Source organism: Salvelinus fontinalis, chromosome 27 (genome assembly GCF_029448725.1).
Source record: "Salvelinus fontinalis isolate EN_2023a chromosome 27, ASM2944872v1, whole genome shotgun sequence".
Lineage (NCBI taxonomy): Eukaryota > Metazoa > Chordata > Actinopteri > Salmoniformes > Salmonidae > Salvelinus > Salvelinus fontinalis.
The window spans coordinates 8,978,468-8,994,478 of NC_074691.1; the positions used below are offsets into that span (position 1 = coordinate 8,978,468).

General features: G+C 48.8%; 1 protein-coding gene across 1 annotated transcript in view; it reads right to left on the reverse strand.

Annotated features, from left to right (window-relative positions):
• The window catches only part of bach2b (BTB and CNC homology 1, basic leucine zipper transcription factor 2b), a 133,210-nt gene that overhangs the window by 11,737 nt on the left and 105,462 nt on the right, over window positions 1-16,011 (reverse strand). Inside the window, exons 2-3 of the mRNA XM_055884598.1 lie at window positions 14,136-14,390; window positions 2,812-4,395 (exon numbers count right to left, since the gene is read on the reverse strand). Of these exons, the coding sequence (XP_055740573.1) occupies window positions 2,812-4,395; window positions 14,136-14,378 (1,827 nt within the window). The 5' untranslated portion in view covers window positions 14,379-14,390. The remainder of the gene's footprint in view (window positions 1-2,811; window positions 4,396-14,135; window positions 14,391-16,011) is intronic.

Genomic DNA, 16,011 nt, shown 5'->3' on the forward strand with positions numbered 1-16,011 from the left:
TTCCTTCCCTGTCAGAATTCATTGTTCCCAGCGCTGGGGCGGCAGCTATTTTCAACAGCAGCAGCGTTGGGCGCTTGCCTGCCGAGCTCTCCCTGAGTGGGGCCCGGTCTGCCTGTCATTTGCTCTGCAAATACACAGAGGGAGAGGCATGGCTGAGCCCTCCCTGGACGCGAGCTGCGCTTGTTTGTACAGCCGACTCACTGGGGGGAATAAGGAAAAGAGGGTCCCAGGAAGCATGAGGTAGCAGTTTTGTTGCCAGATAAAGCTGGAGGAAAAAGCACGGCGGGATTTGGCCCCACACTGAGGCTCCTTATGTAAATGCTCTCCTACGCCTCCATCCATAAGAACATGTAATAAACCAAACAGCACTACTGTGAGAGGTTGTCTCACACACAGCAGCATCTGAGACCAAGCAGAGTCAGCCAACCTCATTCATAATCCATCTTATCAGCAGCATCTGAGACCAGGCACAGCCAGCCAGCCTCATTCATAATCCATCTTATCAGCAGCAGGCAGATATAACTCCATGAGGGTCAATAGAGGTCTGACCAGGGGAGAACGACTGCCCCCTCTCATTGAAGCCACGGAAGTTCAAGGCCAACCGGGCACTGCAGGCATTGTTAGCAGAAAACAGGATCCCCCTATTATAGTGAATGGAAGAATGGAAATCTTCATGGTCAATAATTGTGTAAAAAAAAAATATACAAATCAAGACAATCACGGTACCAATAATTGCTTCTAATGCACCAGATATTTGTCCTTGAACCAATCATTTTTTAATTGCACAAAGAACAAATTACAAGGATAATTTAGTTGCTAATGGCAGCCTGCAGTACCCCGGGCGGCCCTTAACTTGAGTTAGTCAAAGAGAGGGGGCAGCACTGAGCTAGCCTGCAACGTCACTTCCTGGAGTAGCTCAAACTGCGCATGTTATGTCGCCATGAGACGCCATCTTAACTGACTTCATTTGGCTTCAATGCGCTATTGAGTCTTCACATAGGAATGAATGGTGTCACGTGATCAGTGACTTTGTCCATTCATATATACAGTCATTGGATCTGACAGTGGATATTGTGCGCTGCTAATCGACTGCCTACAATAGAGTGTAGTGTGTGTTCCATACACTCTTTGACTCATACAAGATAACAAAGGGAACTGGAAATGTCTGAAGAGTCATTTTGGGGCTGCTTTTCTCTTCCTTGACAGCTCAACGCTGTAAATTACAATTGTCTATAGTAGAGCACTCAACAGTCCTTCAAACGGCCCATAAATCACTGGGTGTGGGTGCCACTAAGGTAATAATTACACATTACTGCTAGGGCTGTTAATCTCTCTGTTTGTGCACAGAAGAAGTGACTGACTGGATTCTTTCCACAGTCCCTGTCATGTGGCTCCAACACCGGCGAAACAGGGACTAGGCTCTGTGAATCTGATCGCCATGGCAACGCACCAGTTTCTCTCCCTCTCTCGGCTCCCTGCGCACTTCAAGGTCTCAGGCTGAGAAGCGGCGAGCCTTTATCTTCCAGGCAAAGAGAAAACACGTCTGCCTACAACAAAAGCAAATGCTACGGATGCAATAGTTTCAAAATGAAATTAAAGAGGCATCGGAGGCATTCTGTGTGAAGAAAAAAAAGGATCATTTTACATTTCCTTTGGATGGAACAAAACAATCTCCACCCTGATTATAATTGTCCACTTGACTAGGCTGTATTCTATTTATCCTTCGTGACCTCACAGTAAACCGACAACATCAACAACAACATCAGGGCTGTTCTGCAGTCAGCCTGGAGGACATCGGTTGTCTGGCCAGATGGATTAGGCGATGATTAGGGGATTGGCCATCCATCCTTGTCAGCAGCACGCCAGACGCTGCAGGATGCAGTCTCATCATGACACAACGCGGAGCAGCCCCCCCCCCTCCACCAAACCACGTGCACAATACAGCTACTTCCTGTTTCATTACGCTGCTATTGTACGATCGCTATCGCAAACATACCGTATATGCTCTATAGCTGTGTATAACACAACATAGCCTACCTTGCGTATATCTGTCACATACATTATAAGCTATATTTGTTTATCATACAACAAACGGCTACGTTCGCCGTCAAGTAGTGCAGGTGTTTTGGTGATACAACATACATGTATACAGTGTACATGCCCAGCGAGGTGTCTCGACAATTAGCAGATGCAGATTGTGTGGAATTGGATTAGAGGTGTCAGGTTTGTGGAGGGATAATATCAGCTATTTAGCCTGTGACAGCTAGGGGGACAGAGATAAAGCCAGAGGAGAACGTCTTCAGACCCCGGCCTTAGAGAGAACACGGACTCCTCCCCAGCTCCGGCCATCTACATCTGTCTATTAGCCCTTCTACACACACCAGCGCTTCCCTGTCCATAGGATCAACCAATCACAGTTCTCGACACAACCACCGCATCCTCGGGAGTGTGTGCGTGCGTGTGTGTGTGTGTGTGTGTGTGTGTGGGCTCAGATTGTTCTAGCGAGCGCGTTTGGTTTGGACCCTCGCTCCTATTCAGACTCATTACACAGATCTCAAACAGTGCGTAAAGCCGATTAACATTATCAAGGCACATCTGTGCCCCTGTTCTGTTCACGGTGGCGTTGCTGTAGATCTTTTATTGAAAGAAAAGACTCCCACTTCAATTACATGATGATCTAATGACTGTAAATGCAGACACAGAGAGCTAGGTCAGTGTGAGATGATGATTCGTCTCCAAGGTGGGACTGGGTGTATGAGGCATTGTGTACAACATGAGAGAAGGCAGTGTGATAGTGTTAAATTCACTCACCTCTGGCCCTTGCTCGACTCGGCACGACTCGCTGTCACCCTCGGAGAAGGATCCCGACTCGTCGCTGGAGTTGGTGCCGTACGACTGCTCGCACTTGATCTTGGGGCGCACCTGGTTGAAGAGGGCATCTCCCCCTATCACGCCCTGGTCCTGCTGGTCGGTGGCGAGGCGGATCGCCACGTTGGAGCACGGCGAGGAGGAGAACTCAAACTGGGGCAGGCTGCAGGGTGAGCCACCGCTCCCGTCCTCCGCGTAGGAGTAGGAGGAGCAGGAGCTGGAGGTCCGCGTGCGGGTCTCGGAGGGCGGCGAGCGCGTGCACACCTTGATTGGTACTGGGCAGCTGGTGTTGGGCCGCGGGTGGCAGAGGAGCGGCGGGGGCTCTGTGGTGGTGGAAGTGAGGGTGGAGGCGCTGCTGGGAGAGTAGGTCTGTGAGGTGGGGAGGGACTGGCTGGCACCAGCCCACAGACTCTTTGGCGTGTGCTCTGAGAGCTCCATCTCCAAAGAGTTCCCACCAGGGTAGGAATGCGCCGGGGTGCCCAGACGGTCGCAGGCCCCTGGGGAGGAAAAGATGACACTGCGGCGGTCCAGCTCCACTTCCTGTTTGCAAACGCCGTCGCAGGAGGCGGACTTCAGCGACGACAGCATCGGAGGGAAGCCGTCCACTACCTTTGGGGATGTAACAGACAGGCCCAGCTCCACTGCAGTGAAAGGCCTGAAATCTTTTGTTTTGTGATCTCCCTGAGTGGTTTCTTTGTCTTCGGGGCAGACGCTGGCGAGTCTGTTGGCGAATAGCTGTTGTGACACGTTGGGCAGACCTGGCAGGTCCGTTCCTTTCTTGAAGAAGGCGCGGAGGCAGGTGGGGGACTTGCTCCTCTTGACGGAAGAGGGGGATACCACTGGGACACTGTCCAATTCCATGGCTGTCACATCGTCCTTGTCATGGCCATCCTGCTCGTCCCCTGACAAGCACAGCGAGATGGCCTCTTCTTCTGCCCGAGGCTCCACTTTGATTTGAGCCACCGGCGGCCTACTCTGGTCCCGGACCGCCCCGTCGCTGATGCCACCGCTGGTCTGCTTAAATAATAATGTGCTTGGAAAACCTGAGGTACTGGTGTGTGAGGAAGTGTCGTTATTGTGCTTGTTGCAGGCCCACTGGTACTTCCTGTATTTGGGGCAGCGAGGGAGGTCCGACGATCCGTGCCTGTCGAAGTCCAGCCGTCCATCTGCGAAGTCGCTGGGCACCGCCATGGCTAGCTGGTCCGCGTCTGGTGCTTGCCGCAAGGAGGCCAAGCATTCAGCGCGCCGCCGGACGCGGGGGGAGGCAACCTTTGTTGTCGTCTCAGACTGCATGCTCTCGTCCTCGGGCTCGTGGTTCCCCTCGGCCGGCGCCACCTTGCGGCACAGCAGCAGGCCGTCCTCCTCGCTGCGGAGCTGGGCCTCCAGGAAGCGAAAGCACGAGTCCTCCAGGTTGTGCACGCGCAGGAATTCGGCACAGCGGATGACCTCCTGGATGTTTTCTCTGCTGAGTAACAGCTTAGCAGTGTAGGCAAACTGCAACAATGGGGCGAATCCCCTGGCAGTGACCTGCGAAAAAACAGGGAAATTGCCAGCATTACCATCAGCACTGCTATTGTTCTGAGCCCTTGGAGTGTGGTGAGACAACCCGACAGCTCTAATGATCATAAACAAACACTTTAAAGTACCAGTTAATCTTTTATCGGGTCAGCACCGAACTTTCTATACAGCCTAGCAAATAAAACAACCCAGTGGTGCTGGGCTAGCTGGCTGGCTGGTTGTGTCCAACTCCCATTTTCATTACAATAACCCTTGTGGCATACTGACATTCCACTGGCCCACCCCAGTCTGTCTGCCCTGCCACCCGGCGCTAGCCTATCATTCTCCCCGGCAGTTTCCGCCCACCCCTAGTCTTGTGTTGTGTTGATGTACAGTGTAGGACCATATGGATTGCAGCTCGTGCTGCTGCCTCACTTTCAGGTTCAGTCCCCTGCAGCCCCTCTGAGGTGAAGTACCTTTAAAGCCTAATGATTTGCAAGACAGTGGCTAATCTTTATTGCAGCCATGTGGCGTAAACTAGGATGAGAGAGGGAATCCTACCATTTAGACTTAATGCTGGATAATTAGGTAAACTCCTGAGACTGCAGAAGCTTGGCCGCCCTCTACTACAGTTGTTACTGAAGACAGAGAGACAGGAGGAAGGAGCCAGGCTAGCTAGCTGTTTAATAGCATTCTGCTTGGTGTCTGTAGAAGGAAACCAGTGTTAAGCTAAATTTGAGAGACACATCCCTTGCTCTGGCAACAGTAGCACACAGTGCTGTTTTACTACAGTTTCTGATGACGAATGCACCTCTGTTAGGGGCTTGCTCGAGGAATGCCACGTGAAACTACACAAGGCAAGGTGTGCTCACAAACACAATTACGTTCAGCAAAGCACTTTTCTTTGCCTGAGCGATGTCAAGTTCCCGGTAACACTTAACAGGCTCTCTCAATGGGTTTTTAATGAGCAGGGACTAAAGGCCCAGTGTTTACTGATTATTTGTGCTTTCCATTGTTGCGAGGAACAACACAAGATGAATTACCTAGGTGCAATGTTATTCTCTCTCTCTGAGAGAGAAGACTGCCCGCTGCCCACTGTCAGCAGTAGAGGCTGCAGGCAAACCGGCACTCCAATGCTCGGTGCCACGCACCCTTCTAGTAAAACAGGATATTCCCTCCTCAGAAATCAAGCTCACAAACCACAGAAATTTGCTTTTGGAAAAACAACTGGGCAGTGTATACAAGGAAATACAAACATAGAGGGGATTTGTTTTTTTTTAAAGCCTGAGGTCATTCAATCATTCCTAGCAGAAGGAATGAAATCACTGAGATGTGTGTTGATTGTGTTGGAGGGATTATTCTAAATGGGTTTAAAATACACACGATTGGGCCTCCTGAGTGGCGCAGTGGTTTAAGCCACTGCTAGCTGTGCCACTGGGTTCGAGTCCAGGCTCTGTCGCAGCCGGATGCGATCGGGAGACCCAGGGAAGGGTTTGGCCTGATCAAACACTAACACTAGATACACTCACCTACGTGTTTATTTGGACAGTGACACTAAAACTTTTAATTTGGCTCTATATTCCAACATTTTGGATTGGAGATCAAATGCTTTATATGAGACGACAGTATAGCATGTCACCTTTTATTTGAGGGTATTTCATACATATCTGTTTTCACCGTTTAGAAATTAATGCACTTTTTGTATTTAGCCCCCCCCCCATTAGAAGATGTCATAAGTATGTGGACAAATGACAGTATTACCGCATGGTACGGTATTTGCACCGCCCGCAACCGCAGGGATCTCCAGAGGGTAGTGTGGTCATTCCAACGCATCACTGGGGGCACACCGCCTGCCCTCCAGGACATCTACAGCACCCGGTGTCACAGGAAGGGCAAGAACACAATCAAGAAACTTAGCCACCTGAGCCATGGCCTGTTCACCCTGCTACCATCTAGAAAGCGGAGACAGTACAGGTGCATCAAAGCTGGGACCGAGAGACTGAAAAACAGCTTCTATCTCTAGGCCATCAGACTGTTAAACAATCACCACCTGCCGGCCTCTGACCAGTACCCTGCCCTGAACCTTAGACACTGTCACTAGCTGGCTACCACCCGGTACTCTACCCTGCACTTTAGAGACTGCTGCCCTATAAACACTGGTCACTTTAGGAGCTAGTAACATAAGCATTTCACTGCACCCGCTATAACATCTGCTAAACTTTGTACGTGACCAACAAACTTTTATTTGATTTGATTTAGCCTAAAGCATGTTTAGCATGTTTTGGGGGCATGATAGTCATGCCTCTGTAACTTCCTCACTCATAATTATTCTCGATTCATTCACGATTATCCGGATTTTTACACAGGTGGGTGTAACCCTGAATGCTGATTGGTTAAAACTTATTCCACAAGTTACCACCGGCTAAATCTATGACGTTAAAATTCCTATTTACTCGGTTCCATTTGACTGTGCAATCCACTGACTCATCAGCCCAGAAAGGCAATTTATAAACTTGATCTCCACTATAAAAAGCATCTAGACATTATCTCACATATCTTTTAGACTAACATTTCGTTTTCAACAGCAGAGATTTGTATAAACCTTGCTGCCAGTCTCTATGACATTTGCAACATTGTTCCAATACTCAAATTTGATCTACAGCTGTTGCATAGTAATGAAGGTGTCGGTAGTCTGGATGAGACATACAGGCAGGCAGCGTTTCTCAGACAATTGAAATCATGAATCTGCATCATTTTTTATAGATATACAGTATACAAAGAAATATCGATAGAAAACAGGTAAAACTAAACGAAGTGCAAATAATTTGCAGTCTTTACAGCTTCAGTGTTTGAAGTGATTGTGTTAGCGGTGTTGTTGGCTAGCTCCTCTGAACAACAGTATCCTGACGAGAGAGCACATTTTCTATGCCAGGTGAAATCGCACCTCATTAGCTCACTGTTATGGATGTATCCAAATGTCACTAGAAAACAGCTTAAACAAATGCAAATGCAGCTACTGTTGTTATTCTGGCTGCACTGTTTGATGTGACTATAAATTAATCATAGTTGGCTAGCTAGCAAGCAAGGGATAAGAACGTTGCCAGCCAGTATGGCAGTAGAACATTTAGAACAAACGACTGGGTTGCGTCCATATATATAGAACAAAAGGACTTAACGACTGGGTCGCATCTCTGGCAACCGAACCGATAGAACGAACCAACCAGCCAGTTTGGGTAGCAACCCTAGATTTGTGTCGGGACTATATCTTGTGGAAGGATGAAATAATATGAATAAATACATCAAAATAAAGTTAACGAAAATATGTAAACCATAATTTGAATAAGTTGGTAACCCGTCGTGTGATAATGCCGTCGAAGCCGGTATTTGGAGGATATATTGGCACGGTTTGACTGCCGTTGACTTCGTCTCGGACCTAACAACACCCGTGACAATATATCCTCCAAACACCGGCTTGTCGGCCATTGTCACGTAATCATGGTAGCATCCACGTTAATGTAGAAGTGTTCAGAAACATATTCTATTCCTATTTACAATAAAAGTGACTCCAAAATGATACAATACATTATTTATCATTAATTTCAATTGGGCAACTAATAATCCAACAAGTTTGCAGTCACAACCTTGATGTAGTCATTGCATGCTAGGAATATGGGACCAAATACAAAACGTTTGACTTCATTTATTACACTCTAAGCGAATTTGTCCAAATACACCTTCAAATGGGGGGACTAGATACCTAAAGTGCATTGATTTCTAAACGGTAAAATAGATATGTATGACAAATACCCTCAAATATAAGGTGACATTCTGTACTGTCGCCTCATATTAAATATTTAATCTCAAATCCAAAATGTATAGAGCCAAATGAAATGTTTTAGCTTTACAGTCCAAATAAACACGTAGGGGAGAGTATACTGATGTTACACACTTTTCTGTGAATAGATAACTTACAGTGTATGCATTCAGTTATGCCACACAACAACTCAATGTATATCATCATTTGAACTACGGACTACCTGCCCAAAACACTATGTGACATCATTATACAGTATCAGTATAATTCAACATTTGTTATGTATACTAATGATCTTCTAAAATACCTCCACTAAGCAGATGTTTACTATAGAAAATACGTGCGTGCCTGTGTACGGTGCACAGTGGGAGGGAAGAGGCTTTGACTGGACTCGCCACTACTGATGAGCACAGCACCTCTACTATACCACTGCAGCACCACTCTGGCACATCAGTGTGCGCAAACACGCGTGCACACAACACAGGAACACAGACACCTCCCTGCAGACAGATGGAAAGAGAGAGAGAGAGAGAGTGAGAGTGAGAGAGAGAGTGAGAGCGCCTCCTCGCCACGCACTGTCCACCCCTCACTTCCTTTGACACACCCACAAACAGGGCAGATCCAACCAGCCGTCTTTAAACGTGAAAGTGATTTGGGCTTAAATGAGGCTGGTCGGCTGGGCTTGGCTGGCCCGCCGCACCAGGGCTGCTGACAAACAGACACGGAGCTGCTGCTGGGCTGGGGGAAAAGTGCTGAGCGTCGCCGGGATCTATTTTCAGCTTGTATCAGCAGCTGCTGCCTGCGGGAGCACCTCTTTATGTGTGCCCTGCACCATATGTGATTACTCCAGTGATGAAACCAGCACAGTAGCCCAATGAAGGCAAGCGTGAGGGATCCGGAGGGGGAGAAAGAGAGAAAAAGAAGAGGGGGAGAGAGGGAGAGAGAGAAAGCCACACTAGAATAAATTAAAGGGTGAACAAAAAGCAAAGGATATAGGATATAAAGAGCATTTCCTGGTCATTAGTGGATCGACTTTGACATATGAAGCGTTTCAGGCCGTTAGCAGCACTTATTGCATGAGTTAAGACAAAGAGACAAATTAATCAAGGTGACAGATCTGGGCCATTTATGCTAATGTGGGCTTGTGGACTGGGTGGATCTGGCCCTACTCTGTGTCTGGGGACCGGGGGGAGGCGATACCATTACAGAGTAGGAAATTATAGCAAGACTGCATCACAGAACCCTGACAATTCCCATGCCATTTTTGGGAAGTCCTTTTCAAATATCCTTTCATAAACAGGCAGTGTGGAATACTATCCTGCCCCCCTCTCTCGCTCTCACACACCCTCTTCCTCCAGTCTATCTCTCTCTCTGTTCTTACATCAGCCTTTCACCCCTCTCTGAAGTAGAGATGGTTAATTTATGCAAATGCACTCCAGTGAATCCCTGCATGTCATGCATCCTAATGATGACATTGCATGGCATGATAATGGAGTACTTCCCCGGCCGCCGCCGCCGAGCCCGAAGATAAATACTCCATCTCCACTGGAGAGTCTACCCGCTAGATGCTTTAATATCAGCTCTGCCGAGTAACCTCGACGACTATGAGTCACAGCGCAGCGCTAATGGAGGGAGATACTGCATGGAGGGTTGGCTGCCATTGCGATTTACCATAGTAGGATGGGGATGGGAGAGAGTGGAGGAGGGAGCACAGGGACAATGAACTGCTGCAGTAGAGCCAAGCCCATTGGTCAGTCTGTTCTGAATCCATTTAGACCACTGTGCCAATAACAGTAGGGAAATACAAGTCATATAAAGTCAATTTGACGGCTAATGTGAATGAATGCATAATGTCTCATCCGTGATGAGAAGGAAAACCATGTTTTTCCACACTGGGACGTCTAGCTACAGCTTAGCCGTAACTGTAGAGTTTTATTTGGCCTTTATTTAACTAGGCAAGTCAGTTAAGAACAAATTCTTATTTTCAATGACGGCCTAGGAACAGTGGGTTAACTGCCTTGTTCAGGGGCCGAACAACAGATTTTTACCTTGTCAGCTCAGGGATTCGATCTAGCAACCTTTCGGTTACTAGTCCAACGCTCTAACCACTAGGCTACCTGCCGCCCCAGTAAACCTCCCTTGACAGTGTGGATTAAATCATACACTGCACTGCTTAATCCTCTTGTAGTTTACTGTCCATGGTGAGACATTGGGGAGGACATGACCCTGCAGCTTTGCTAGGAGTACGCTCAGCTCTGACTTCATACACTGTCCCTGTCTTTATTCTTCAGGATGCTGCACTCTATCCTGTTTTGTTTCTATACAAACTGGCTAACTGCAGAACATTACTGCCGTCCCCCGTTTGAGACACCCTGCGTCTGAGATGAGACATTGAAAATACAGCGCAGCCAGTGGTTAATTGTCTGGGTCTCGTGGGTTAAGTCCAGCTATTATAAACACACAGGGATCACTCTGCAGGCTCTCACCGGGTGTTCCGTACTGACTGGCTGGCTGGTTGACTGACTGACTGGCTGGCTAGTAGGCTGGGAGGGGGACATAAGCTGCTCAAGGTGCTTCTCAGAGCAGCCTGCTCAAACAGCAGACAAAGAGCCTGTATCCTTACTGTCAGCTTAGCGCTGAGCGCTGTGCCCTTGTGCTGGCGGAGCGGAGACCCCCTGCTACGACCAGGGGGGCTTGGCATCAGCACCAGCAGTTACACCAGGGAGTATCGCTAGCGTACTCGTTCTTCTCTCTTCCTTGTCTCACTCCCCTCTCCTCCTCCCTTCTTCTCCCAACCCTCCCCCACTATCAGTATGGGGAAGACGTGAGTTGGAGATACGCGCCCGGCTCCCGCCATCTGTCTAATAAGCTGTGAATGTGTGATAGTCTCCTGCTTAGGCTCCCTGTTTGTGTAAAGCCATGCTGTTGCGGCTCTGCTTCCACCTCACCCTGAGTCCCTCAGATTAGTTAGCCGGGCTTCTGCAGGTCCCGACCTGATCAAGTGTCTGTGGAGGGGGGGGGGGGGGATGTCACTCACCAACCCTAAACCTCTCAAGGCACATTACATTTCCCTGTCTCATCAGCCACTCATCCACCATTCCCTCCCAACCCACTTTACCAGGGCTCAAAATGATACTTAGTACAGATTGCCAAATCACTGCAATCGAAGCAGTGTGGCTGGGGTTGTATTTTTTTGTTTTGCTGAAGAGGGAGTTAAAAAATACGCACCAATGGGTCTGAGTCATGACTGAGGGAACTGACAAGCAGGAGGCGGGTGGAGGTTTCAACCATCTGCCCCTCTGTTGAATCACAGGGAAGGTACTGAACGTCCTTAATGCCACCCTATTCCCTACATAGTCCACTGCTTTTGAACCAGACCCCTATCGGCCCTGGTGAAAAGCAGTGGACTATATACAGTATAAGGTACCCCTCCCGAAGCATGCTGAGTAAACCAGAGGCCAGAGACGGATACCGGTCCAGCAAGGGGCCGTCCTCCTCCCCCCCCCCCCTCTCCATCCTCCAGCAGTCTGGATCTGCAATCAATCTTCTCCAGTCTATTCACCCTGGTCAGAGCTGCTTACTGTGGTGAAATAGGAATGTGCAAAGGACGCATGGAGCAAGTCAGTCGGCTTGCCTGTGTATGAATGAACATTTGATTTTAATTGATTTCATTATCAAATCCTGCGCCGCATCCCGTGCAATTATTCGGTGCATTAGAATCCTACCGCAAATTCACTAATAATAATCAAATCACCCCTACAGTAGTAGGCATGGAATTGCTCACAAATATATTTCATCGGTCGCTGTATATTTTCTATGAGGATATTTTCGATAAGGAAACCAAGGGGACGTGCTGACAAGTAGGTCAAACTGACACCCTCCCAGCCGGGCTCCAGTGAGATGGTGCGAGCGGGGATCCAGTCAGACATTACACTTACGCCCAGTTTCATCATGTAGAAGAGCAGCTCTGAACTGATCGACGCGGACTCGCTCCGTCGCCGCGCTGCTGCCCGCCGTGGCGTGATGACCGCTCTTCTCCAGCGGGGGGCACTCTCTGAAACGCCTCTCCTTCATTCGATCTCATATTACATCATACTGGTCCGTCTATGAATAGCCCTTTGTTCTGGCCCTGTTCTGTGATGTGGAGGAATGGTCTAATGTGACTGTGAGTGTAGCCTTCTATCATCCAATGCAAACCAAGTGTCCTCTGTTTGTTTGCTCTTGCTTGGCGAAGGACTTAAGACCTGATTGTTCTACTTTCGTGATCTGATCACGAACAAAGACCTTGACGAACGGGCCCCGTCTCTCTCTCTCTCTCTGAAACGGCTATGACATTAAATGGATGATGAGGTCACTAACCGGTTGCAGCCCCGGCGACTTCGAACTGACAAGGTCATCTGGGAGGAGCGAGGAATGATACAGTTCGGGGGAGGAGAGGATAGCGTCATAGCCCCCGCAATGGTCTTTGTTTCACATTTCATCTGCAGTGTGTTTTTTTCTTTCTCTCCCCCCCCCTCTCTCTCTCTATCACTCTCTCTCTCTCTCTCTCTCTCTCTCTCTCTCTCTCTCTCTCTCTCTCTCTCTCTCTCTCTCTCTCTTTCTCCCTGCCTGTCGGTGGTGATCATCAAGGCCTCCTCGGTTAGTTGCCCTTTGTTGCACATAGGTGGCAGCCTTCTGTAGTGCTGGGGAACACAGCCCCTCTCGATCTCTCTGACTGGAGCCAGACCCACCAGTATCAACGAGGCCTAGTGAGTTAAAGGTTGGTCGGTGCTGCATTGTTGCCGACACAAATCGGTGGGGCGAGAGTGGCCATAAGGCAACCGCAGCAGAACGGACACAAATGTGTCAGCGCCTGTGAGTCACGGACCATAAAGACGCGGGTGACAGAGGACCTTAAAACTTGATTGATGACATCAATGACATGACCTTCCCTACATGTTGGGACAGTGACCCGTCTAGACAGGACAGTGTGAGTGAAATATTGGATGTGTCCCAAATGGCACCCTATTCCCTATATAGTGCACTACTTTCAACCAGCGCCCATGGACATTAAAGACACAGGCTCTTTCAGAAACATGTCACTTTCCACACACGCTCACACCTGAAATACACAGCTGCTCATGCATTATGCATAACGCAGAAAGTGTGAATGAAAGGGATTCTGCTTCGGTGTGTGTCGCGGAGCCATTCCCAGGAGTAACTGATAGTAACTCACTCAACACATGATGCTCATTGTACATGAGGCAGGAACGGATTGATCTTTCAGGAGAGATCTCCGCCGAGATCGAGTGACGACGACTTATTTTCTCGCGAGCGCCCGCGACAGCAGAAGCCTTTTGACAGGCGTTCATGTTATAAACATGTGGTGTGTGCCCCAGTTCCGTGCACCACATGTGTGTACGGTATGTGACGTGTAAGTGTGTTAAATGAATACATCCGTGGAGAACTTGAATCACTCTATGACACATCTATGAGTGAATGACTGGAGGCTGGAATGACAGGGGTGCTGGGAAGAGGAAGCAGAGTGTTGGCTGTGTGAGGGAGAGGACTCTACCTGCGACAGAGAGCTGAGGAGCTGAAGAGAGCAGTGAGCTGAGGGAAAGGTGATAATTGCTAATCATGTCTCTACATTATCTACTAGCACCGTCGCTAGCACACCTCCCTATCTCACTCTCTCGCCTTCAGCTACTAGACCTCACAGATTCAATTAAAACACGTATGTTGCCTTGTTTCCTGCCTGGCTGACACCATTCATCTCGATACCATTCCCCTTGACACTGTTCACGGCAAAGTGAGTTTCAGTATTGGAATGAGAAGTTATCAAGTGACTAGTGATAAAAATGGGCTGATGATAAAAGAACCTGATTGGAGGGAATATCTAACTGTGTGTTTGACCAGGTGTGGAAACGAAGAGGTTCTTCTGAACGCACAGGGTTTTAATACAGTAGATACGTACCTCTCCAGGTAGGCTGAGGAACAAGCCATTCTCGGCCTGTCGAACCAGAGCCTGCGAGAAGTACTCTGAGCAGGCGGCCAGCACGGCCCTGTGGCCGCGGAACTCCTTGCCCTCCACCAGGACAGTCACATCGCACAGGATATCCTGCTTCCGCTGGTCGTTCAGGCACAGGAGGATATTGGTACAATGAACCGTCGACTCATACACGTACATGGGGGCTTCAGGCTTCTCATCCACGGACATTCCGCTCACGCCCTGGAAATAGAAGCACAACAGGGGGGGGGGGTTAGCTTTCAGCATAATGCGGCGGGCCCTGTCGGTGAGCTTGCGCATACTGCAGGGCTGACATCAGTGGCCCTCTCCTTGCACAGCCTCATCCCACCCCACCAGCCCCAAACACAGTCAACCCCATGATTCAACACTTGCACCACGACCAGATTAAACCCGCCTCCGCTTAGCTCAGCATTCAGCTCTACTCTCTCACTTCCCCCTTCCCTGGTCTAGCATCAACACACACACGCACGCACGCACGCACGCACGCACGCACGCACGCACACACACACACACACACACACACACACACACACACACACACACACACACACACACACACACACCTAACACATTCCCACTCATATACACCCGTGCATGCAAACACACGAGCAATAATACAATCCTCCCCCGTCCACACACACACACCTTCACGTAGACTCCTGTAGACAACCCCACACACAACCCAATCCTGACCTCCTCATACTCCCAAGCAAACACACGCACGCACGCACGCCACAGCGCAAACAGAAAAACGGCTTGCATACCTCAGTGCACACAGACACTGACAGAGCACAACAGAAGGCTTAGTCTCAAGGGTGTCGTCCTTTCAAACAGGCAGTAAGAAGAAAAGGCCACATGCTGGTAATCTATCCAGGTTGGGAGGGATAGCGACTATGAGTGGCACTCGAGCACACTCAGCACTGAGTAACACGAGTCTCGACAGGGAGAGGAACGAACACCCTCTACACAAACACAACTCCAGCCTCCTCACCACCGCTGTGTAAACTGTGTGAGGGAATGCAGTTGTTCATGTTGCTTTAAGCCATCAGAAGGCTGAGATTTGGCAGGGAAGAAATGCATACTGTCAAGCTATTCAAATGCGTTTTAATGTTATCAGTTGTCCACATACACCGTGCAGCGAGAATCTGCAAAAGGGGATCTTTTTGCACTCAAACAACGGCACGTTTGGACGAACGTTCCGTCTCGAGTGACTATTAAATAGGAAATGACCGAAGAACAATGTAAATGATCAAATTAAACTGTTTTAAATTACTATAGAAACCAGGTAATGAACACAGATAGTGTTTTCCATCACATAATGACTCTTCACTTTCGAAGCGCTTGCCACTAACGTATAGCTAAAACATGACTGAATCAGAACTGCTGCGTGCCTATATAGTTCTTTCAAAACACACATCCTAAGAAGTCCTGCACTGGGAACCGGCTGCGTATTTGCACGAAGTCACAGCCTGACTTTCCCCTCTGCTCACCCCCCTGGTGATTGATAAACATGAAACTATCTTTCCGCAGAGAAGTCATATGACTCTTTCGTCCCCTGAGTTTGCTTACCCGACAACCCCTACTTCATTCCTGGTTGTTCACGTGGAAGACAGACCACTTTGTGTACATGTAGCGATCAGTCACATTAAATTGAGTCTCAGTCACATTAAATTGAGTCCCTTGTGACCGGCCAGACCGTGCATTCCTTAACCTTCTGACACTGTGCCACATTTGAAGGAGTCTTGGCTCTCAGACAGGCAAATATAATATCGGCAACACGACTCTAACACACCGTCTCGCCATAGGGGGGACGACGTTACTG